The 26356-nt window shown below is 39.6% G+C and overlaps 1 protein-coding gene across 17 annotated transcripts in view; it reads right to left on the reverse strand.

The window, feature by feature from the left end:
- The window catches only part of LOC138755825 (intermembrane lipid transfer protein VPS13B-like), a 1263706-nt gene that overhangs the window by 1228532 nt on the left and 8818 nt on the right, over positions 1 to 26356 (reverse strand). For all 17 annotated transcript variants that reach the window (XR_011352575.1, XM_069922506.1, XM_069922508.1 and 14 more), the window contains one exon: positions 12041 to 12184. Coding sequence is in view for 16 of the 17 variants with exons in the window: in XM_069922506.1 (XP_069778607.1) it covers positions 12041 to 12184 (144 nt within the window). In the remaining variant the exon portion in view is untranslated. The remainder of the gene's footprint in view (positions 1 to 12040; positions 12185 to 26356) is intronic.

Consider the following 26356-nt stretch of genomic DNA (forward strand, 5'->3'; position numbering starts at 1 on the left):
ATTATGGAAAGAGATAGGTCAGAGCCAAGAGTTGAGGTTTTTGAATGGAGAAAAGCTAGATTTGAGAAGGTGCGAAAGGATTAACAAGGAGTGGATTGGGACAATTTGTTTAATGGGAAGGATGTAGTAGAGAAATGGAGGTCTTTTAAAGGTAAGATTTTGAGGGTACAAAATCTTTATGTTCCTGTTAGGTTACAAGGCAGAGTCAAAAGTTTGAGAGAGCCAAGGTTTTCAAGGGATATTGGAAACTTGGTTGGAAAAAAGAGGGAGACCTACAATAAATGTAAGAAACAAGGAATAAAGGAGATGCGTGGAGAATAATGAATGTAAAAATAATCTGAAAAAAGCTAAAAGGTACGAGGTGGCTTTAGCAAACGGTGAAAATAAATCCAAAAGTTTTCTATGAATATGTTAACAGCAAAAGGACAGTGGGGAAAAAAATTGGTCTATTAGAGAATCAGAGCGGTCAACTGTATGTGGAGCCAAATGAAATGGGGGAGATTTTGAACAAGTTCTTTTCTTCGGTATTCAGTAAGGAGAAGGATATTGAACTGTGCAGGGTAAAGGAAGCAAAGAGGGTAATTATGGAAAATGTAGTGATTAAGAAACAGGAAGTACTTGAGATTTTGTAGCATATAAAGGTGGATAAGTCTCCAGGTCCCGATGGGATTTTCCCCAGGACCTTGAGAGAAGTTAGTGAGGAAATAGCAGCGGCTCTGACGGTGATTTTTCAAATGTCATTAGAGATGGGATTAGTGCTGGAGGACTGGCGTATTGCATATGTGGTTCCTTTGTTTAAAAAGGGTTTGAGGAACAAGCCGAGCAATTGTAGGCCTGCAAGTTTGACATCTATGATAGGAAATTTAATGGAAAGCATTCTTAGAGATAATATTGTTTCTTCTTTTCACTGTAAATTTCTCTGTAGTGGTCGAGCCAGCATCACGAGAGAGTTCACAAGCACGTGAACAGATTGGAATTGGAAATTGAAAGTACGGATTCAAACCATCAAAACTTCAACAAATTGTACGTTGGACCACTGAACAAACTTCACGAGCATGAATATATAAACTGTAAAGCATTTTACTTTATTTTCTGTCACATTCTTTGAAAACATTTAACCGTCACTGCATCTGCAAGTTCCTCCTCTTCCGCAGAGCTGCCCGAAAGACGATCCATAACATTATAGATGATTAACCCCACCCTCCCTGAGTTTACAGATAAAGCCTCTGACCAGGGCAACTCCTATTAAGCAGGGAGTCAACCCAACAGTGAGTGGCATTAACTAGCTCTTCATTCACACAATATTCAAACAGCTGCTACAAGCAAATCATGAGCAAGGCACTCCACACTGGCCAAACATTTGCTCCCTCCTTGGCCAAAGGGTTATGTATTAATTCAGAGAACATTTAATTTTACAATTTAAACTTAAATATTTTAACCTATTATTTTATTCTTATTTAACAATTTTTTTTACTGGCTGCTTGAGGCTGCAGTTGCTGGAATTCCAGATACCAGAGGTATTACTGTATATGACATGGGTCATCTTTTTGTGATCAGCATACTTGTACCATGACCAAACACAATCTGCTCGAGGAACCTCTGCAAATTATTTGCCCATTGTGCAAGTTTATTAATGTCCTTGTAATTTGTTACAGTCCTCCTCAGGATTGACCATCTTTCCCCACAAATTAGATATCATCGAAAAATTAAGAAATTTGATCTCAATTTCAGAGCACAAATCTTTGATGCAAATTGATCACAGTCATGGACACAGAACAGAAACAGGCCCTGAAGCCCAATGAGTCCATACCAACAATCAAAGTTTTACATTCTTAACCCATTTTATATTCTCCACAAAGGAGGCCAAGATGTGACCTTATAGAGGTTTATAAAATCACAGTCAATAAAAACAGAGTAGGTCGCCATTTTCCTTTTCTTGGGGTAGGGGAGTTTCAAACTAGAGGCCAAAGCTTTCAAATGACAGAGGAAGATGGAATGGAATCCAACAGAAAGGTGGATGCAGCTATTCTCTGTGGAATAGGTGAAAATATGTTTTAAAATGTTGATTGGAAGAGAGAGAAGCTAGTGGCATTCCTTTCTTTGTTATCAGCTAGAGCTAATAACTAATTCCTTATTTGGCAAGGTAGTAAAAGACAATTAACTATTGAATAAGGGAAATTACCCTGATTAACGAATCCCAAGAGAATTCTAAGAAATACATACTTATATGGGGCAGTTTGCTCAAATGTTCTAGAAACCTAGGGGTCAGACTGTAAAATATATGACTTGTAAGCCACGAGGGTCTTGAGGTGAGACTGGCGGTTTTTAGCAGTACTTCTTGCTGTAACTGAGTTCTTCTTTCTTTGGCTTTGCTTCGCGGACGAAGATTTATGGAGGGGTAAATGTCCACGTCAGCTGCAGGCTCGTTGGTGGCTGACAAGTCCGATGCGGGACAGGCAGACACGGTTGCAGCGGTTGCAGGGGATAATTGGTTGGTTGGGGTTGGGTGTTGGGTTTTTCCTCCTTTGTCTTTTGTCAGTGTGGTGGGCTCTGCGGTCTTCTTCAAAGGAGGTTGCTGCCCGCCGAACTGTGAGGCGCCAAGGTGCACGGTTTGAGGCGATATTAGCCCACTGGCAGTGGTCAATGGGGCAGGCACCAAGAGATTTCTTTAGGCAGTCCTTGTACCTCTTCTTTGGTGCACCTCAGTCACGGTGGCCAGTGGAGAGCTCGCCATATAACACAATCTTGGGAAGGCGATGGTCCTCCATTCTGGAGACGTGACCTACCCAGCGCAGTTGGATCTTTAGCAGCGTGGATTCGATGCTGTCGGCCTCTGCCATCTCGAGTTCTTCGATGTTAGGGATGAAGTCACTCCAGTGAATGTTGAGGATGGAGCGGAGACAACGCTGGTGGAATCGTTCTAGGAGCCGTAGGTGATGCCGGTAGAGGACCCATGATTCAGAGCCGAACAGGAGTGTGGGTATGACAACGGCTCTATATACGCTAATCTTTGTGAGGTTTTCCTAATGCTTTGGAAAATGATTAAAAATTTGTTTTTGCAGCTGTATTTGTGTTTCCTTTCAAACAACCTCAGTCCACTTTAACATTGGCAGAGAAAATTACGAAGTTTAAAAGAAATTTGGACCAGTCCATGAATGGGAAAGGCTCAGTGAAATGTGAATCAAATGAGTACAAATGGGATTAAAACATCAAAGTCCATGGGATTAGTTTAAGTGTCCATTTTTAGGAATTTCAGATTAGTTTTGTGTTTGGTCGGCATGACAGTTTGAGCAGAAGAGCCTGGTTTCACGGCTAATTAATTCTGTGACCATACATTCACTTCAACTCCACACAGATTCTGCAGTCGTCTCCACAAGGGACAATTCTATTATTGATAGAAACAACATTGAACAATGGTCTGTTTTGGACAACCAAGGGCTGATAAGGAATAGTCAGCATAGCTTTGTGCTTGGTAGTTGTGCGTAACGAATCTTAAGAGTTTTTCGAGGAATTACCAAGAACATAGCTGAAAGAGAGGCTGTGGATATTGTCAACGTGGACTTTCGTAAGATCTTTGACAAGGCCCCATATGAGAGGTTAGTTTAGAAGGTTCAGACACGATGGATCCACGGAAAAGTTGCAAACTGGATTTGAAATTGCCAGATGGAATTTAATGCAAATGAGTGCGAGGTGTTGCATTTTGGAAAAACATATCAAGGTAGGACATACACAGTAAGTGGTAGGGCACTGAGGTGTGTGAAAGAACAAAGGGTTCTGGGAATATAGATACATAATTCCCTGAAAGTGTTGTCAAAGGTAGACAGGGTTGTAAAGAAAGCTTTTGGCATCTTGGCCTTCATAAATCAAAGTATTGAGTACAGGAGTTGGGATGTTATGGTAAGGTTGTACAAGACATTGATAAAGCCAAATTTGGAGTATTGTGTGCAGTTCTGGTCGCCAAACTACAGAAAGGATATCAGTAAGATTGAAAGAGTGCAGAAAAAATTTACTAGGGTATTGCCAGGTCTTCAGGAGTTACAGGAAAAGGTTAAACAGGTGAGGACTTTATTTCTTGCAGCGTAGAAGAATGAGGGGAGATTAGGAGAGATAAATACAAGAGAACATAGCTTTAGGGTGAAAGGGGAAAGATTTAGGGGGAACATTAGAGGGCACTTCTTCACTCAGAGAGTGGTGGGAATGTGGAACGAGCTGCCATCTGACGTGGTAAATGCAGACACTTAAATTTTAAGAATAATTTGGATAGACACATGGATGGGAGAGGGTTATGGAATGGGTGCAGGTCAACAAGACCAGCAAAATGTTTCGGCTCAGACTAGAAGGGCCGAATGGCCTGTTTTCTGTCCTGTGCTGTTCTATGGTTCTATAGTATCCAATCAAAAGCTTTTTGTAAAATCCAAGCTCCATGTACTGCATTGAAATTATTCTCTTCTATAACAATCCTTCAAAAAAAAATTCAAGATCAGTCAACCATTCCTTTCAAATTCATGTTGATTGTCTACTACTTTTCCTTCTGCAAGAAATAAGTAAAGATTTTTTTTAATTGGACCTTGTCTTCAACCTTCTGTTAAAGTTCAAAAACAATATTAATCCATTTTATGTATGTCTCTGAAGATAAAATAGAAATTTATCAGTCCCTTCCCAATATGTGATTAATACATTTTAAATGTCAACATCGCTTCTGTTTCAAACAGTGCATTCAACAGCTTCAAATCATTGTAAAAGAACATTAAACAGCATATCCTCAGAGAGAAAGAGGTCTGCTTGCCAACAGTGACAGAGCTAGATGAAGAAAGAGATAATTAACAAAACTATAATCAACAAACTTCAAAGACACGCAAAGGTGCAAAGAACATCGAAACAGATATGAACCACAAAACAAAAATATTCGCTAGTTGCGACAGGGATATCAAATTAACATATTGTTGCCAATTTAAATAAGAAATAGGGTGGCTAAGCATAATGTGTCCTTCAATATTAATAGCTAATATTGTACATGAAAACCAGGAAATAGTCGACAATTTGAATAATTATTTTGTGCTAATATTTACTGTGCAGGAAAGAATTTATAATAGGGAAGGCAAAGAAATTAAGCAATCTTACCTCCGCAGGAAGTATCTCGTGTGAATGAGGAACTGATTTCATTGCACAGTTTGTTATCTGTACACAGTTCTTTTATTTGTTTACATGTTTATGCTGTGTACGGTTTATTTTACCAATTAGTGGTAATTCTGCCATGCCCACAGCAAAAAGGAATCTCAGGGTTGTATCTGAAATCTGAAGAAACCAACTACAAGGACTCCTGAAAATCATGAATGTCCTGACATGCAGAAAAATGACTTGACACAAAATCTTCCATGCATTTTTCAACTTAGATTTAATAATATTTCACGGTATTCATTATTGACTGGATACAGTCTTTTAGTTTAAATGTGGGTAGTAATAAGGTGATTATTCAATGAAATTAAAGAATTAAAGCAAGCATATGTTGAGTGATAGAATATAGATTATAGAAAACAGACCTTTCTAACATGCAGAAATCAGCTTAAGGACTGTTCGTAGGAATGGGGCTCTTATATAAACTTGGGGACCACCTGTAGGAGTCAAAAAACAGTACCAGAGAGGTTGGTGAGCACAAAGCTGATAAATCTCAATAACCTAATGATCTATGTTCCACAGTGGACTTCAGAGATGGCAGATGCTCTGGTACAAAGGCATTATTCCTGTAGATCAGAGTATCACAAATGTAACATTTAAGGAAGGAGGGAGACAAAGTGGGGAACTACTGAACTATTTCCAACATCTTAACAGTCAGGAAAGTGCTCACATCCATTTTAAAAGATGTGAACTTGAACTTAATAACATAACCCCTTGAAGAGAATAAAAAGATTAATCAAAGACAACATGGTCCAAAAGAGAAAATCATGGTTGATTAATCTATTAAAAATTTTCTTTGAGGATGTGACAAGTTGAAACATCAGAAAGAAAATGAGGAAATGTGGATTTCAGAAGATATTCGATAAGATCCAACACAATAGTACAGCTAACAAGATTACAACACTTGGTAATCACCCAACATGGATTAAGAATTAGTTGTTGAATAGAAACCAAAGGGGTATTAACCAACACTTCTCAGGTTAGAAGGATACTAGAGAGATCAATGCTTGTGCCCCTGCAGTTCACAATCGAAATGAACAATTTGGCCAAAGTAATCAAATCTCAGATGTGATGAAGCATTTTGAGAGGTTGATAATGGCACAAGAAAGGACATGGACCGACTCAATTCACCTGCTGCCATAATAGATCAACAGTGGATGCCTTCTCGGAGAAAGAAAAAGAGGAAAATAAATAATCTTCACAGTTCGCCTGCAGTACAAAAAACTGTTACTCAGTTGTACAGCCAAGGCTTTGATGGATTTGCGGTAGATTCAGGTGAAATAGGTAAAATGTTGTTGGAAAAATACTGTTCTTGAAAAAAGAGGTAGAGTTTCAGGCTTCTTACCAAACGGAGCAAAAAGCATGGCCCCCTTTTACAATGTTGGCTGCCATTTTGAACACCACCTCCTGTGACAGACTTCCGAACGAGGTCATGATTCAACCAGTCAGATCCTGTGACAGATTTCCGAACCAGGTCATGATTCAATCAGTCAGATCCTGTGACAGATTTCCAAACCAGGTCATGATTCAATCAGTCAGATCCTGTGACAGATTTCCAAACCAGGTCATGATTCAACCAGTCAGATCCTGTGACAGATTTCCAAACCACGTCATGATTCAATCAGTCAGATCCTGTGACAGATTTCCAAACCAGGTCATGATTCAACCAGTCAGATCCTGTGACAGATTTCCAAACCACGTCATGATTCAATCAGTCAGATCCTGTGACAGATTTCCAAACCAGGTCATGATTCAATCAGTCAGATCCTGTGACAGATTTCCAAACCAGGTCATGATTCAACCAGTCTGATCCTGTGACAGATTTCCAAACCAGATCATGATTCAATCAGTCAGATCCTGTGACAGATTTCCAAACCAGGTCATGATTCAATCAGTCAGATCCTGTGACAGATTTCCGAACCAGGTCATGATTCAATCAGTCAGATCCTGTGACAGATTTCCAAACCAGGTCATGATTCAATCAGTCAGATCCTGTGACAGATTTCCAAACCAGGTCATGATTCAACCAGTCAGATCCTGTGACAGATTTCCAAACCAGGTCATGATTCAATCAGTCAGGATGCTTTCCACAGTCCACTTGTATAAACTCGGATAGATTACATACAAAATCTTCTTAAACTGATTAGAAAATGGTCATGCTTTCTTGACAGTTGTCTCAATTTGGTGATCCGATGAGAGATTTAAGCTTAATGTCACACGTACCGTGATGGATTGATAAAGTCTATTTTGCGAGGTAGTCAAACACAAGATAGAAGTGCAGATTTACAGAGAGAGATCAGTTGGTACAGAGCAAAGGGAACACAATTTTACTATTGTGAAGTCCAAATCTGAAAGAAAATTTAAGAGAACAAAATTAATAATCTCAAAAGTGTGAGAGTGGAAGGAGAAGAGAGCAAAGCAGTTGTGGAGCATGACAGGAGAAAACCAACTGGGAGCAGCCCACAAAATGTCACCACACTTCAACACAATTTGTACACTGGTATTCCGAAATGTGCAATCTAGGAACTTGAAGGTACTAACCCTCTCCACTGCCAGCATGCCTCTGCAGACTAGTGCACAACCCTTCAGCTTCCCCTTGCTAAAGTCCACAATTAGCACCTTAGCCCTGCTCATGTTGAGCACAAAACTGTTGTTCCAGCACCTCAACCATGTTCTCTGTCTCCATCTGACTCATCATTATCCATCATTCAGCCAACAACAGTGGCATCATCAGTGAATTTATACCTTATGCTGGAGCAAAAGTTGTCGTCACAAGTATAGAGGGACTGAGCAGGCAGCCTGGAGATTTCCACATTAATGGAAGTGAAGTTGCCAATCCACACTGATTGCGGTCTGCCAATAAGGAAATCAAGGATCTCATTGCAAAGGAATGAACAAGAGTTCCAGATCAAAGAATTTGATTCAGTTTTGATGGTACAATGTTAAAACGCCATAGTGTGGTAAATGCACAACAGCCTGGCATCAGTGATTTTGTGATCTAGGTAGTTCAAGGTAGAGTGCAGGGTTAGTAACGTAACATCTGCTGTTGACCTCTTGTAGCACTAGGCAAATTGAAGAGGTCAAGGTCCTTCCTTAGTCAGGAGTAGATTTGTGTATTAATTAATCTCTTAAAGCACTTCATTTATCCCCGATTCCCAATACCTGTATCTGGCTTTGAACGAGTTTTGCAAACGATGAAAGGTTATCAACCTGAAACAATCATTTATATCTTCACAGATGCTGCCTATTCTGCTGTGTATTTGTTTCCAGAATTATTAGTTTGTATAGTCATGAACTGCATAATGTCCATTTGGGCATCATCTGACTGCATATAACATTATACTGTATATTTCTGACTATCCAAAATGCTTGGGACCGGATGTTTTTCAGATTATCCGATTTTCTGGATAACAGAGAAATGACTTTAAGCAGCCCAGTAGCATCAACGGAATACTTGTATCGGCAGTCGCCATCCTCGACACCTGCCCACCGCCGCCGCTTCTGTCCAGTGTTACGAGCGCAGAGGACCCATAAACCCAGCCACAGTAGATATTCACCAAGACAAATGGTTACTTAAACAAAAGTAGCTTTTAATTATCTTTAAAGAAGAAAACAGAATCAAACTTTAACTTATCTATTATTAACTTAACCCCCTTCTAATTCTAAGCGCACGTGTATGTAATGTGTGTGTAAGTTCAGAAAAGTTCTTTTGTTCACAGTCCAATCTCACTTCTCATTCTTCCAAGTTCACTGGTTGCAGGCAATTCTTATACTGGGCACAGAAGTTAGCATTTATAAAGTTCACCAGACTTTGGTGCATGAAAGGTAAATGGATACCGCTCAGGAAGGTTCTTGTCGGTTTTCAGAGAGAGATTTGTTGTTCCAGGACCTCCATAACCGATTCCTTTTTAATCAGCCACTTCAGTGTCTTACTGACAAAACATGTCCCATCAGGGTTTTCCAGATGATAACCTCTTTCCTCAGGTCACCACAGAATGCCTTTTTGTTTCTCTTATTCCAAGTGAAATATTAGACAGCAGTCCGCTCCTCTTGCATGAACCACAAGGCCTTTGACCAGGCTGAAATAAGAACCCGTCTTCCAAAGAGGGCTTGCCAGCTTGTCCTATTCCAGTCCCAGCTGGCTATAAGACTGTAGAACTGATCTCTCTCTCTCTCTCTCACACACACAGAGAAAGCCTGTTTTACTCTCTCTCTCTGCTTGCAAAATCACATGACCCTCTAAAGAACAGCTCCAGACAATCTGCGCTCTGACAAGATCTTTCATCTTTTGCCTTTTTGTAAACAACAATCCATTAGTGAAGTCTCTTGGGCACTCTCCAAAGCTCTTGCAAAGGCTGTGAGTCCGAAATGTCTTGCATTAGCAGAGCTCCAGTATTTCAAATAAGATCTGTTTTAAAGTGTTTGTACGTGACCTACTCAACAAACCTTTCCCAATTTAACTCCCAAAAACTTATCTATATACTCTGTCACACCAGGAGCCCAAGGTCCCCACTCCTACCCAGGAACCCTCTCTCCTTGATGATGCCGGGACAATGGAGAACCAAGTACAGTGGAGGGTAAAGATAAAATGGAAAGAGAGAGGGGAAGGAGTTACCTTAAACAAGAATAATCTCTCCATGCACTGCCTGACCCACCGACTTTCTCCAGTAACTCACTGATAGCTTGAGATTCCAGCCTGCTTCTCTAAGCAGTGTCCGTCTTCCTGGCTAGTTCAGAGCTCTGTTGCTACCAAACTAGCGCCAATAGAGCGTCAGAGCGCCACATGAGCATGACAGGTGAATTTGTTTTCAACTTATGATGTCATCTCGCTGCCAAATAACTTTTTTGGATAACTGAGCTTTTCGGTAAAGTGGTTTTTGGATAATCGGAAATGTACTGCAATAAATTATCCATTGCCTATTTCTGTACTTATGGTGTGCATAACAGGATGCACACGTAACCAGATAATATGGCGCTCAACAACATCCAAATTACATAACATCCTATTTCACAGAGCGCATCATGAATGTTAAGTAACACATGACTGTATCAGCATGCTCCAAAAACCTCTCTCCCCTCATGGAGTCCACAGTCCTAATTGCTGACAAATTCATATCATTTCTGGAGATTAATGATTAGGGCAGCAAACGTTATCTTTGTGGATTTTAGCACGTTTTGACAAGATATCACATGATAGGCTGGTCTGGAAGATCAAATTGTATGGGATGCAGGGCATCCTTTCCAACTGGATACAAAATTGATTTTACAGTAGGGAACAGAGGATAGTGGTAGAGGGTTGTTTTTACAGACTGGAACCAAGTGATAAGCGATGTGCCACAGGGAAAGATGTTGAGTCAAATATTCTGATTTATTTACAATCTGGATAAGAAGGTAGGAGGTACAGTAATTTGCAGATTACATTAAAATTTGGAGATATAGTGGATAGTGAGATCTCAAACTACAATGGCAACTTGATCAACTGAGACAGTTGGCCAAGGTGTAGTAGATGGAGGTTAATACAGACAAATGTAAGGTGTTGCAAGTCAAATCCAGGATAGGTCCTGCACAGTTAATGGGAGGGCCCAGGAGAGTACAGGTACATAATTTTCCATTGCTGCTCCTTTATTAGTGCTGACAAGGTCTCTTTAGTCCCTAACAAAATTAAGAGGGCTGTTACTTCATGACAAATGTCTTATCATAGATTTAAGGTTTGAGGGAAAAGATTTAAAAAGGATCTGAGGGGCACTTCACACTCAGAAAGTGTGCATCCTGTAAAATCCCTGTTATCCAGAATTCAACCAACTGGCAGCTTCAAGCAACCAGCAAAAAATTCCAGGAAAAAAAAGGTACAAAGTACAGAAGTTTAAAATTGGTGCGCCTCACCGTTAGTTCACCAATCACGCAACATGCAATTTCAAGCACCCAGCAATTTCACTTATCTGCTATCTACCAATCCCCATAAGTGCTGCATACCAGGGGTTTTACTGTATTTGTAAGGAGCTATCAGGGGAAGTGGCAGAAGCGGGTATGAATATGGTATTTAAAAGACACTTGGACAGGTACATGGATAGGGAAAGTTTAGAGGGACATGGGTCAAATAGAGGCAAATGGGACCAACTTAAATGGGAAACTTGGCCAGTCTGAACAAGTTGCCCAAAGGTTCTACAAGTCTATAACTTCATTAAATCCATCTGTCTGCATTTATTTATCTTTTTCAAAATTTGATGTTATTACTGATCACTCACAGTACGACAATGACTGTGACAAAATTATCAGTTTGGTAATCTTTTCAAAAGGCTCATTTCAATCTATCTTAGATCCTTCTTTCCCCAATTGTTCTCATCCCTACCTTACCCAGATTTTTTTTTTAATGACACCAAGAAAACAAAGAATATCCAAGTTATTCAGATGTCATTCCACACAATTCAACATATTTCATTGCAACTGAAATCTTCCTGACAAGTTCCAGAATATAAATTTAACCTTGAACATGGACATTGATTATTTCTTCAAACAATTATTCCAGGAACACAAAGATAATTATTATCATTAAGAATTCCTACACAGATCAAATTCCAATTCTAAAAAGGTTTTCCACTCTGTTGCTACATTTTACAGAAATTTTACTTTTTATCTGCCTATTTCAACAAAATCCTAACAGACCTCATTAATAGAAAATCAAAAACAACATTTAATTTAATTAAACTAGTTCTGCATGGTAACTTAACAAAATTTTAATTAGCCCACTGCTCCTCTTTGCTTGAAATTGGCAGTAAAATAAATGTTAAAGAATTCAGGTGTTAAAAAGAAATATTACACGTCAATAACAGTAAATAATTAACATAAATAAACAATGCTAACTCACATGTGCATCATCCTTGAGCTTTAGAATGCATTCCATGGTATTTATGGTGATAACAACAGGCTCAGAACCCAACTTAGTCCATGGCACATGAATTCTTAACTCGTGAATCTGTCCACTCAAAAAAGTGAATGGTAACTTCAACTCCTGAAAAAAAAACAATTAAAATAACATTCAATTATCCAATTTTTTTTCATTTTGAATTTTTAAAAATTGACTAAAATTATTAGATTTTTCTTATTTTGTGGCAGAATAAAGAAATATAAGATACACAATTGCCACAAGCTTTGATGCTTGCCTATTGCCAACACAGCATGTATTAAGGTATTTTCACTCAATTTATCACAAAATCCTGATTATTACTTGCCTAAAAGAATAAAGCAATGGAAATGAAATGTCATGGGAATTTACTGTTACACTGCAAAATCCTGAAAAGCATTTCCTCAAACATTTTCCAAAACATTTCCCATTCATCTCTGAGGAGCCTGATGTTTAAACATGAATTTATAGGGTTTTTTTAAATCAATTTGAATTTGTGCTGCAGTTTCCCTGCTTAAGCCTTTCTAAGGACAGCAATAATATATATTTAGCTGCATCACCTCAAATGAAGTTCTGGCCATTTCCCATGGCCATTTTTATATGCCCAAGATACATTGCCTATACCAGTGGTTCTCAACCTTCCCCCCCCCCCCCCCCCACCCCCAACTCGTATACTACCTTAAGTCTCTTTCTTCTTTGGCTTGGCTTCGCGGACGAAGATTTATGGAGGGGGTAAAAAGTCCACGTCAGCTGCAGGCTCGTTTGTGACTGACCAGTCCGATGCGGGACAGGCAGACACGATTGCAGCGGTTGCAAGGGAAAATTGGTTGGTTGGGGTTGGGTGTTGGGTTTTTCCTCCTTTGCCTTTTGTCAGTGAGGTGGGCTCTGCGGTCTTCTTCAAAGGAGGCTGCTGCCCGCCAAACTGTGAGGCGCCAAGATGCACGGTTTGAGGCGTTATCAGCCCACTGGCGGTGGTCAATGTGGCAGGCACCAAGAGATTTCTTTAGGCAGTCCTTGTACCTTTTCTTTGGTGCACCTCTGTCACGGTGGCCAGTGGAGAGCTCGCCATATAATACGATCTTGGGAAGGCGATGGTCCTCCATTCTGGAGACGTGACCCATCCAGCGCAGCTGGATCTTCAGCAGCGTGGACTCGATGCTGTCGACCTCTGCCATCTCGAGTACCTCGACGTTAGGGGTGTGAGCGCTCCAATGGATGTTGAGGATGGAGCGGAGACAACGCTGGTGGAAGCGTTCTAGGAGCCGTAGGTGGTGCCGGTAGAGGACCCATGATTCGGAGCCGAACAGGAGTGTGGGTATGACAACGGCTCTGTATACGCTTATCTTTGTGAGGTTTTTCAGTTGGTTGTTTTTCCAGACTCTTTTGTGTAGTCTTCCAAAGGCGCTATTTGCCTTGGCGAGTCTGTTGTCTATCTCATTGTCGATCCTTGCATCTGATGAAATGGTGCAGCCGAGATAGGTAAACTGGTTGACCGTTTTGAGTTTTGTGTGCCCGATGGAGATGTGGGGGGGCTGGTAGTCATGGTGGGGAGCTGGCTGATGGAGGACCTCAGTTTTCTTCAGGCTGACTTCCAGGCCAAACATTTTGGCAGTTTCCGCAAAGCAGGACGTCAAGCGCTGAAGAGCTGGCTCTGAATGGGCAACTAAAGCGGCATCATCTGCAAAGAGTAGTTCACGGACAAGTTTCTCTTGTGTCTTGGTGTGAGCTTGCAGGCGCCTCAGATTGAAGAGACTGCCATCCGTGCGGTACCGGATGTAAACAGCGTCTTCATTGTTGGGGTCTTTCATGGCTTGGTTCAGCATCATGCTGAAGAAGATTGAAAAGAGGGTTGGTGCGAGAACACAGCCTTGCTTCACGCCATTGTTAATGGAGAAGGGTTCAGAGAGCTCATTGCTGTATCTGACCCGACCTTGTTGGTTTTCGTGCAGTTGGATAATCATGTTGAGGAACTTTGGGGGACATCCGATGCGCTCTAGTATTTGCCAAAGCCCTTTCCTGCTCACGGTGTCGAAGGCTTTGGTGAGGTCAACAAAGGTGATGTAGAGTCCTTTGTTTTGTTCTCTGCACTTTTCTTGGAGCTGTCTGAGGGCAAAGACCATGTCAGTGGTTCCTCTGTTTGCGCGAAAGCCGCACTGTGATTCTGGGAGAATATTCTCAGCGACACTAGGTATTATTCTATTTAGTAGAATCCTAGCGAAGATTTTGCCTGCAATGGAGAGCAACGTGATTCCCCTGTAGTTTGAGCAGTCTGATTTCTCGCCTTTGTTTTTGTACAGGGTGATGATGGTGGCATCACGAAGATCCTGAGGCAGTTTACCTTGGTCCCAACAAAGCTTGAAAAACTCATGCAGTTTGGCATGCAGAGTTTTGCCGCCAGCCTTCCAGGAGCTGCTGGCAAAGAAGCGAGCTGCCCACCAGGCTCACCTTACAAAGCCGTCCTGTCCAGAGAAGAAACAAGCCTTCCGTCGCGCATGCAGCCATTTTCAGCGCAAACTCCGGGAGATCCAAAATGAGTGGTGGACTAGCCTCGCCAAACGAACACAGCTCAGCGCGGACATTGGCGACTTCAGGGGTTTCTACGAGGCTCTAAAGGCTGTGTACGGCCCCTCACCCCAAGTCCAAAGCCCGCTGCGCAGCTCAGACGGCAAAGTCCTCCTCAGCGACAAGATCTCCATCCTCTACCGATGGTCAGAACACTTCCAATCTCTTTTCAGTACCAACCGCTCAGTCCAAGATTCCGCCCTGCTCCAGCTCCCTCAACAGCCCCTAAGGCTAGAGCTGGATGAGGTTCCCACCCTGGATGAGACATATAAGGCAATCGAACAACTGAAAAGTGGCAAAGCAGCAGGTATGGATGGACTACCTTAAGTAATCCCTGACTAACCACAGAGCACCTATGGTGTAGGATGTCATAGGCACCCTGTAGTTAGTCAAGGATTACTTAAATTGGTATGTGAATGGATAAAAAGGTCGAGAACCACGGCCTTATACCATCCCTATTTATGATTGTCAGCCAAGTTTCTCCCTGATCATTCATGACTGGGTTGCTCATCAGATGGTCTCTTTTAGTATCTATCAACACGAGACCTGATGAAAATATAATCTGAACTGAACAAGTCTGAAGATGAAGTTTGGAGGTCACGTGATGGTGAGAGTCTTGGAGGTTCCAGATCCTAAGAGCTCCCAGACTTAGACCAGAAAAGCAGCATTAAAAATCCAAAATCCAGGATTTTAAAAAAAGAAAAAAAATCCTGTCTGAATACAAGAAGAGGATGAGGAAGCTTCAATCAACTAAGAGATGAAAATGGGGAAAAGGGCAATGGAGGTGGCAAAGAGGTGCATGCAAAATATAAGATGACCATGTTGAACTATATGACTATAAACATTAATGGAATACATAACCAAATTAAAAGGAAGAGGCTACTAAATTTATTGAAGAACGAAAAAATAGATACAGCATTTGTGCAGGAAACACATCTAACTGAAGCGGAACATAACAAATTAAAGAGAGACTGGGTAGGACACATAACGACAGCATCCGATAATTCAAAATCTAGAGGTGTAGGCATACTAGTTAACAAAAAATGTAAATAGAGGAGGAATTAATAGATCCAGCAGGGAGGTTTGCAATGATAAAGTGTCAGATATATTCAGAATTTTGGAATTTGCTCAATATATATGCGCCTAACGAGGAGGATCAAAAGTTTATGCAGGATATTTTTTTGAAGATTGCAGACAGACAAGGAAATATATTGATAGGAGGGGATTTTAACCTTAATTTGGACCCAATGTTGGATAAAACTGGACAAAAGACAAGTAAAAAGAATAAAGTAGCCAAATTTATGGTTAAATCAATGCAGGAAACAAAACGTATGGATATATGGAGGAGGCAACATCCAAGAGAGTAGGAATTTTCATATTATTTGAGTAGGCACACAACTTACTCAAGAATTGATATGTTATATTATTATCTCTTCTTATCGATTCTGCTAGTGGTTCTATAGCTAGCGCAAACAATAATGGTGATAGTGGGCATCCCTGCCGCGTTGACCTGCTTAAGTTAAATTGCTTTGATACATGTCCATTTACTGTCACTTTCGCTAACGGTCCCTTATATAATGCTTTAATCCAATTAATATACTTCTCCGGTAAACTGAATTTTTGCAATACTTTGAACAAGTAATTCCATTCTACTCTGTCGAAGGCCTTCTCTGCGTCTAAAGCAACTGCTACTGCCGGTGCTTTATTTCCTTCTACTGCATGAATTAAGTTAATAAATTTACAAATATTGTCTGTTGTGCGTCTTTTTTTGATAAATCCAGTTTGGTCTAAATTTACCATTTTCGGTACCTGTTCTGCTAATCTGTTCGCTAATAGTTTAGCTATTATCTTATAATCTGTGTTTAGCAAAGATATTGGTCTATATGACGCTGGTGAGAGTGGATCTTTCCCTTGTTTTAGTATCACTGTAATTATTGCTGTTTTACATGAATCTGGTAAGTTTTGTGTCTCATCAATCTGGTTGATTACATCCAGGAGGGGCGGTATTATTAGGTCTTTAAATGTTTTGTAGAATTCTATTGGGAGTCCATCCTCTCCTGGTGTCTTATTATTTGGTAAATTTTTTATTATCTCTTGTATTTCTACTGTTCCAAATGGTTCTGTTAATTTATTTTGTTCCTCTATTTGTAGTTTTGGTAGTTCAATTTTAGTCAAAAATTCATCTATTTTCCCTTCTTTCCCTTCGTTTTCGGTTCGGTATAATTGTTCATAGAATTCTCTGAAGTTTTCCTTAATTTCTTTTGGATTATATGTAATTTGTTTGTCTTTTTTCCTTGTTGCCAATACCGTTTTCTTAGTTTGCTCTGTCTTAAGCTGCCATGCTAGGATTTTGTGTGTTTTTTCCCCTAGTTCATAATATTTCTGTTTTGTCTTCATTATATTCTTCTCCACCTTATATGTTTGTAATGTTTCATATTTTATTTTTTTATCCGCCAATTCTCTTCTTTTGGTTGTATCTTCCTTTATTGCTAATTTTTTTTCTATGTTTATTATTTCCCTTTCCAACTGCTCTGTTTCCTGATTATAGTCCTTCTTCATCTTGGTTGCATAACTTATTATTTGCCCTCTAATGAATGCTTTCATTGCGTCCCATAGTATAAACTTATCTTCCACTGATTCCGTATTTACTTCAAAGTACATTTTTAATTGTTTTTCAATAAATTCTCTAAAATCCTGTCTTTTAAGTAGCATGGGGTTTAATCTCCATCTATACATTCTTGGAGGGATGTCTTCTAGCTCTATTGCCAATAACAGGGGTGAGTGGTCCGATAATAGTCTAGCTTTATATTCCGTTTTCCTAACTCTCCCTTGTATGTGGGCTGATAACAGGAATAGGTCTATCCTTGAGTATGTTTTATGTCTAGTCGAGTAGTATGAGTATTCCTTTTCTTTTGGGTTTTGTTTCCTCCATATGTCCACAAGTTTCATTTCTTGCATTGATTTAATTATAAATTTGGTTACTTTGTTCTTCCTGTTAATTTTTTTCCCCGTTTTATCCATATTTGGATCCAAATTCAGATTGAAATCCCCTCCTATTAGTATGTTCCCTTGCGTATTAGCTACCTTCAAAAAGATATCTTGCATAAACTTTTGATCTTCTTCGTTAGGTGAATATATATTAAGTAGATTCCAAAGCTCTGAATATATCTGACATTTTATCATAACATATCTCCCTGCTGGATCTATTATTTCCTCTTCTATTTTAAATGGCACATTTTTGCTAATTAATATAGCCACTCCTCTTGCTTTTGAATTATACGATGCTGCTGTTACATGTCCTACCCAATCTCTCTTTAATTTCTTGTGCTCCAATTCAGTTAAATGTGTTTCTTGGACAAATGCTATATCTATTTTTTCCTTTTTCAGTAAATTTAGTAGTTTCTTCCTTTTAATTTGGTTATGTATTCCATTAATATTTAGAGTCATATAGTTCAGCGTAGCCATTTTATATAAAATCAGTCTGTTTGCGGATGATGTGATAGTGTACTTAACAGAACCAGAACTATCAATAAAAGAACTATATAAGAAATTGAAGGAATATGGAGAAGTGTCGGGATACAAGATAAACGTAAATAAAAGTGAAGCAATGCCTATGAATAACGCGGATTTCTCAAAATTTAAGGAGGAATCCCCATTCAGATGGCAAACGCAGGCAATAAGATACCTAGGTGTGCAAATAAACAAAAATCTAGGCCAATTATATAAACTCAATTACAATCCACTAATGAAAAAACTACAGGACGATTTAGAGCATTGGAAAGAGCTACCACTAACACTGATAGGAAGGATAAACTGTATTAAAATGAACATTTTTCCAAGGATACTATACTTATTTCAGGCATTGCCAATACAACTGACAGAAAAATTCTTCAAAGAGTTAAAGAAAATAATAAGGAGATTTTTATGGAGAGGGGGGAAACCGAGGATAGCACTAGACAAATTAACAGAATGGTATAAACAAGGAGGCTTACAATTGCCAAACTTCAAAAATTATTATAGAGCCGCACAATTAAGGTACCTATCAGATTTTTATCAAACAAGGGAAAAACCAGACTGGACGAGACTAGAATTAGATAAAATAGGGGAAAAGATACCTGAACACATATTATATAAATGGGACGAAAAATTGGTACAACATAGAACTTCTCCAGTATTACACCATCTCCTCAATATATGGAAGAAGATACATGTAGAAAGAAATAAAATAAATTACCAAATACCAAAACTAATATTGACGCAAAATAAGCTACTCCCTTTTACAATAGACAACCTTGCCTTTAGAAAATGGGAAAAAAAAGGGATTAAAAGAATAGAAAATTGTTTTTCAGGAAGTAGATTCTTATCCTTTGAACAAATGAGAGATAAGTACAATATAACGGGAGATACAGCGCTGGCATATTACCAACTGAGATCCTACTTGAAAGATAAATTAGGAAGCAACTTGAGTTTACCAGAGGGAAGTAACCTTGAATATGTGATTACAGATACAATGTTAATCAAAAGATTTATAAAAAATATGTATATTAAACTGCAAGAAAAGGAAAATGAGGAAACAAATGGTAAAACTAAACAAAAATGGGAACAAGATTTAAATATAAAGATAAAAAAGGAAACATGGGAGAAGTTATGCTCTGGAACGATGAGAAATACAATAAATACGAGGCTGCGTATGATACAATATAATTGGTTACACAGACTATACATTACACCGCAAAAGTTAAATAAATGGGACCCAACAGTATCTGATAGATGTTTTCGATGTAAAAAAGAAAGGGGAACAACAATTCATGCAATCTGGACATGTGAGAGAGTAGAAAAATTTTGGGATGATCTCAATCAGATATTAAATAAAATAACAGAAAACAATATACCAAAGAATCCAGAGATCTTTCTCCTAAGTAACATAAAAAATAAAGAATTTGGAATTGACTTGGAGGATGCACAAAAAAGATTTGTTAAGATAGCCCTAGCTGTAGCAAAAAAATGTATTATGTCAACCTGGAAATTGGAAGATAATTTGAAAATACAACAATGGTATATAGAAATGAATAAATGTATTCCATTAGAAAAAATAACATATAGTTTAAGAAATAATATTGAAATATTCGAACAAGTATGGGAGCCTTACATTAAATACAATAGCGAAAACCTACCGGGAACAAACATTACCTAAGTTGATGGAAGGAGAAGAGAAGAAAAAAATGGACTCAGTAGAATTTCTGGTGTATTTTTGTTGAATGACAACATTGTCTAACTGAATTAATGCAACCTAGATTGTATAACTAAAATGGATGAGAGGGGGGAGGGATGGGGGGGTGGCTTGGGAGGAGGGAGGGGGGAGGGAGAAAAAGTCACTGTAAATGTGTGGAAAAGAAAAAGTGTATATCATGGCTATTGTGATTTATGGTGTGAAAAATAAAAAATTAAAAAAAAAAAAAAAAAAAAAAAAAAAAAAAATTGATATGTTTTTGTTGTGAGCCCATATTCAAGCAAGAGTTAGGAAAACTGAGTATAAAGCCAGACTACTATCAGATCATTCACCCCTGCTATTAGCAATAGAACTGGAGGACATCCCACCAAGAACATATAGATGGAGGTTAAACTCCATGCTAGTTAAAAGGCAGGAAGTTAGAGAGTTTATTGAACACCAAATTAAAACATATTTTGAAACAAACACAGAATTGGTGAAAGATAAATATGGGATGCAATGAAAGCCTTCATTAGAGGGCAGATAATAAGTTCTGTGACTAAGATGAAAAAGGATTACAATCGGGAAAAAGAGCAGTTGGAAAGCGAGATAGTAAGTACAGAAAAGGAATTAGTAAAAAGGGATGATATAATGAAAAGGAGAGAATTGGCAGACAAAAAAATTAAATGCGAAACATTACAAACGTACAAGGTGGAGAAGAACATAATGAAAACAAAGCAAAAGTATTACGAACTGGGAGAAAAAACACATAAAATATTAGCCTGGCAACTTAAAACAGAACAAGCTAAAAGAACAATACTGGCATCAATAAAGGACAAACAAATTACATATAACCCAACAGAGATTAATGAAAATTTTAAGAAATTTTATGAACAATTCCATCAAACTGAGAATGAAGGGAAAGATGATAAAATAGAGCAATTTTTAGCTAAAATTGAACTGCTGAAATTGCAAGAAGAGGAACAAAACAAACTAATAAAACCATTTGAAATAGAAGTAGTACAGGATATATTAAAAAAGCTGATGATTAATAAAACACCAGGAGAGGATGGATTTCCAATAGAATTTTATAAAACATTTAAAGAGTTATTAATTCCTCCTCTCCTGGAAGTAATGAACCAGATAGAAAAAACACAAAACTTGCCAGATTCATGTAAGACAGCAATAATTACAGTAATACCAAAGACGGGGAGGGATCCATTAACACCAGCATCATATAGACCAATATCTCGACTTAACTCAGACTATAAGATAATAGCAAAATTATTAGCTAACAGATTGGCCGGCTGTGTACCTAAAATAGTAAAATAAGATCAAACTGGATTTATTAAGAAAAGATGAACAGTGGACAATGTCTGCAAACTTATTAATCTAATCCACGCAGTTCAAGGAAATAAAAAACCAACAGTGGCTGTTGCTCTAGATGCAGAAAAAACCTTTGACAGAGTAGAGTGGAACTAAATATTACAGAAGTTCAATCTACCAGAGAAATATATAAATTGAATTAAAGCATTGTATAATGGACCGTTGGCAAAGGTAACAGTAAATGGATATGTATCGAGTCACTTTAAATTAAGTAGGTCAACTAGACAGGGATGTCCACTATCCCCCTCATTGTTCACCTTAGCAATAGAACTGATAAGAATAGAAAATAAAATAAAAGGGATAAAAATAAAGGAGAAGGAGTATAAAATCAGCTTATTTGCAGATGACATCACAGTATACCTAGCAGAAATCCTAGCCAGGAAATCCAGGAGCTGCTGGCAAAGAAGCGAGCTGCCCACCAGGCTCACCTTACAAAGCCGTCCTGTCCAGAGAAAAAACAAGCCTTCCGTCGCGCATGCAGCCATCTTCAGCGCAAACTCCGGGAGATCCAAAATGAGTGGTGGACTAGCCTCGCCAAACGAACACAGCTCAGCGCGGACATTGGCGACTTCAGGGGTTTCTACGAGGCTCTAAAGGCTGTGTACGGCCCCTCACCCCAAGTCCAAAGCCCGCTGCGCAGCTCAGACGGCAAAGTCCTCCTCAGCGACAAGATCTCCATCCTCAACCGATGGTCAGAACACTTCCAATCTCTTTTCAGTACCAACCGCTCAGTCCAAGATTCCGCCCTGCTCCAGCTCCCTCAACAGCCCCTAAGGCTAGAGCTGGATGAGGTTCCCACCCTGGATGAGACATATAAGGCAATCGAACAACTGAAAAGTGGCAAAGCAGCAGGAATGGATGGAATCCCCCCAGTAGTCTGGAAGGCTGGCGGAAAAACTCTGCATGCCAAACTGCATGAGTTTTTCAAGCTTTGTTGGGACCAAGGTAAACTGCCTCAGGATCTTCGTGATGCCACCATCATCACCCTGTACAAAAACAAAGGCGAGAAATCAGACTGCTCAAACTACAGGGGAATCACGTTGCTCTCCATTGCAGGCAAAATCTTCGCTAGGATTCTACTAAATAGAATAATACCTAGTGTCGCCGAGAATATTCTCCCAGAATCACAGTGCGGCTTTCGCGCAAACAGAGGAACCACTGACATGGTCTTTGCCCTCAGACAGCTCCAAGAAAAGTGCAGAGAACAAAACAAAGGACTCTACATCACCTTTGTTGACCTCACCAAAGCCTTCGACACCGTGAGCAGGAAAGGGCTTTGGCAAATACTAGAGCGCATCGGATGTCCCCCAAAGTTCCTCAACATGATTATCCAACTGCACGAAAACCAACAAGGTCGGGTCAGATACAGCAATGAGCTCTCTGAACCCTTCTCCATTAACAATGGCGTGAAGCAAGGCTGTGTTCTCGCACCAACCCTCTTTTCAATCTTCTTCAGCATGATGCTGAACCAAGCCATGAAAGACCCCAACAATGAAGACGCTGTTTACATCCGGTACCGCACGGATGGCAGTCTCTTCAATCTGAGGCGCCTGCAAGCTCACACCAAGACACAAGAGAAACTTGTCCATGAACTACTCTTTGCAGATGATGCCGCTTTAGTTGCCCATTCAGAGCCAGCTCTTCAGCGCTTGACGTCCTGCTTTGCGGAAACTGCCAAAATGTTTGGCCTGGAAGTCAGCCTGAAGAAAACAGGTCCTCCATCAGCCAGCTCCCCACCATGACTACCAGCCCCCCCACATCTCCATCGGGCACACAAAACTCAAAACGGTCAACCAGTTTACCTATCTCGGCTGCACCATTTCATCAGATGCAAGGATCGACAATGAGATAGACAACAGACTCGCCAAGGCAAATAGCGCCTTTGGAAGACTACACAAAAGAGTCTGGAAAAACAACCAACTGAAAAACCTCACAAAGATAAGCGTATACAGAGCCGTTGTCATACCCACACTCCTGTTCGGCTCCGAATCATGGGTCCTCTACCGGCACCACCTACGGCTCCTAGAACGCTTCCACCAGCGTTGTCTCCGCTCCATCCTCAACATCCATTGGAGCGCTCACACCCCTAACGTCGAGGTACTCGAGATGGCAGAGGTCGACAGCATCGAGTCCACGCTGCTGAAGATCCAGCTGCGCTGGATGGGTCACGTCTCCAGAATGGAGGACCATCGCCTTCCCAAGATCGTATTATATGGCGAGCTCTCCACTGGCCACCGTGACAGAGGTGCACCAAAGAAAAGGTACAAGGACTGCCTAAAGAAATCTCTTGGTGCCTGCCACATTGACCACCGCCAGTGGGCTGATAACGCCTCAAACCGTGCATCTTGGCGCCTCACAGTTTGGCGGGCAGCAGCCTCCTTTGAAGAAGACCGCAGAGCCCACCTCACTGACAAAAGGCAAAGGAGGAAAAACCCAACACCCAACCCCAACCAACCAATTTTCCCTTGCAACCGCTGCAATCGTGTCTGCCTGTCCCGCATCGGACTGGTCAGCCACAAACGAGCCTGCAGCTGACGTGGACTTTTTACCCCCTCCATAAATCTTCGTCCGCGAAGCCAAGCCAAAGAAAGAAGAAAGAAATACCTAGCAGAACCAGAGGTATCAGTAAAGGAATTGCATACGAAATTGAAGGAATATGGAGAAATATCGTTAAAATATCAACGCAAATAAAAGTGAAGTGATGCCAATGAGTAACGCAGACTATACAGAATTTTAAAAAGAATCACCATTTAAATGGCAAGCACAAGCAATCCCCGATACCTAGGGATCAGGTTAGATAATAACTTAAGCCACTTGTACAAACTAAATTATCAGCCACTAATAAAGAAATTGCACGAAGACTTAGAACATTGGAAAGAATTACCGTTAACTTTGATAGGGAGGGTAAACTGCATTAAAATGAACGTGTTCCCAAGGATACAATACTTATTTCAAACGTTACCAATTCCTCTAACGGAAAAATTCTTTAAGGAACTAAAGAGAATAATAAGGAAATTCTTGTGGAAAGGGAGGAAGCCAAGGGTAGCGTTAGATAAATTAACAGAGAGGTATAATCAAGGTGGTTTGCAGTTACCAAATTTTAGAAATTATTATAGAGCCGCACAATTAAGGTATTTATCAGATTTTTACCAGACTGGACAAAAATAGAACAAGATAAAATAGGGGAAAAGGTACCGGAGCATATACTTTATAAGTGGGATGAAAAGCTAGTGCAAAATAAAAACTCACCAGTACTGCATCATTTACTTAATACATGGAAGAAAATCCACAGAAAGGAAAAGAACAAATTATCAAATACCAAAATTACTATTGACGCAAAATCCGCTAATCCCTTTTACAATAGACAACCTTTCCTTTAGAGAATGGGAGAGAAAAGGAATCAAAAGAATAGAAAATTGTTTTTTGGGAAATAATTTATTAACATTTGAACAGATGAAGGACAAATATGGAATAACTCACAGTACAATGTTTGCATATCATCAATAGAAAGCTTATTTAAAGGATAAATTGGGAAAATCTTGAGATTACCTGAAGGAAGCAGCTTTGAATACGTGATTACAGACACAATGATAATTAAAAGATTTATAACCAACATGTACATTAAGATGCAAGATAAGGAAAATGAAATAATCTTTAAATTTAAGCAGAAGTAGGAAAAAGATCTAAACAAAGATAAAAAAAATAAGGTATGGGAAAAGTTATGTTCTGGAACTATGAAGAATACAATAAACACAAGATTACGCATGATACAGTATAATTAGTTACACAGGGTATATATTAGTCCTCAAAAATTAAAAAAATGGGATTCAACATTTACGGATAGATGTTTTCGCTGTAAGAAGGAAATGGGAACAACATTACATGCAACTTGGGCATGTACGAAAGTAAATACATTTGGGAAGAATTAAATCAGATACTAAATAAAATTACAAAAAATAACATACCAAAAAAACCAGAGATATTTCTTTTAAGTAACATAAGAAGTAGAGAATTACACCTCAAATTGGATAGAGTGCAAAAAAAATTCATTATAATAGCCTTAGCGATAGCAAAAAAATGTATAATGTCAACTTGGAAAATGGAAGAGAGCATGAGTATACAGCAATGGCACATGGAAGTGAATAAATGTATTCCACTGGAAAAAATAATATAATTTAAAAAATAAAGTCACAATGTTTGAACAAATTTGGGAACCATACATGGAACGTATCAGAGACCTCTATCCCCTAAAATGAGAATGAAAATAATAAGACAAAATGTGTAATAAATAGACGACGCATTTTTCTTATTTATTTTCCTTTGTGTGAAGATATTGTTTTTTGGTTTTATTGTATTGTATATGTTGAATATTTATGGGTTTTGGAGGGGGGTGGGTAGAGGGGATAGAGGGAAAGGGGGAAAAAAGGGGAAAAAAGACCACTGTGTAAATTTAATGAGAAACATTTGTACATATTTTGGTTGATATGGTTCATAGTGAGAAAAATAAAAAATTATATTAAAAAAAGGAAGCTTCAATCAACAAAAAAAGGAAAAATACAATGAGGAAACGGGCGGCCCAACAAGGATCCAAGGCAAGTGGAGGTGCATCATGTCAGGAGTAATGGCGATGCTGACCCGAGAGCCATCGAGGAGGATGCAACCACCCCCACCGACCTCAGCACCAAATATGAGTTTCACAAACAGGCTGTGTCCACACTGAAGGAACAGTCCCAAGTGGCAGAGAACACGGTAAGACCCTTGGAGCAGGTAAACAGGAGCAAGGGAGGACAGCTCTCTCTCCCTCCCTCACAGCTCACGAGTTCACGTGCCAAAGCAGCAGTCTCCCTGATGGCCGGGGTCCGCTGGCAGTGCGTCAAGTCAGCTCAAGTGAAGCCAGCCTGAGCTCAGGACTAACGAGCTCCGACAAGGATGCGGAGGTGGTCAACCAGGACGGTGATCACGAAGGCTGAGTCAGACGAGGGTCGGCGGAGCAACAGCAATGGTAGTAATGACGGCAGTCAAGTGTGCGAGGGATGCAGCCAAGAGGCGAGGAGAATCTGGAAGGCCAGGCTGCTACAGAAAAGAGACATATTTTACAGACTCTGAGCCAAATGGAAAATAGA

The sequence above is a fragment of the Narcine bancroftii genome, chromosome 2 (genome assembly GCF_036971445.1).
Source record: "Narcine bancroftii isolate sNarBan1 chromosome 2, sNarBan1.hap1, whole genome shotgun sequence".
In the NCBI taxonomy this organism is placed as follows: domain Eukaryota; kingdom Metazoa; phylum Chordata; class Chondrichthyes; order Torpediniformes; family Narcinidae; genus Narcine; species Narcine bancroftii.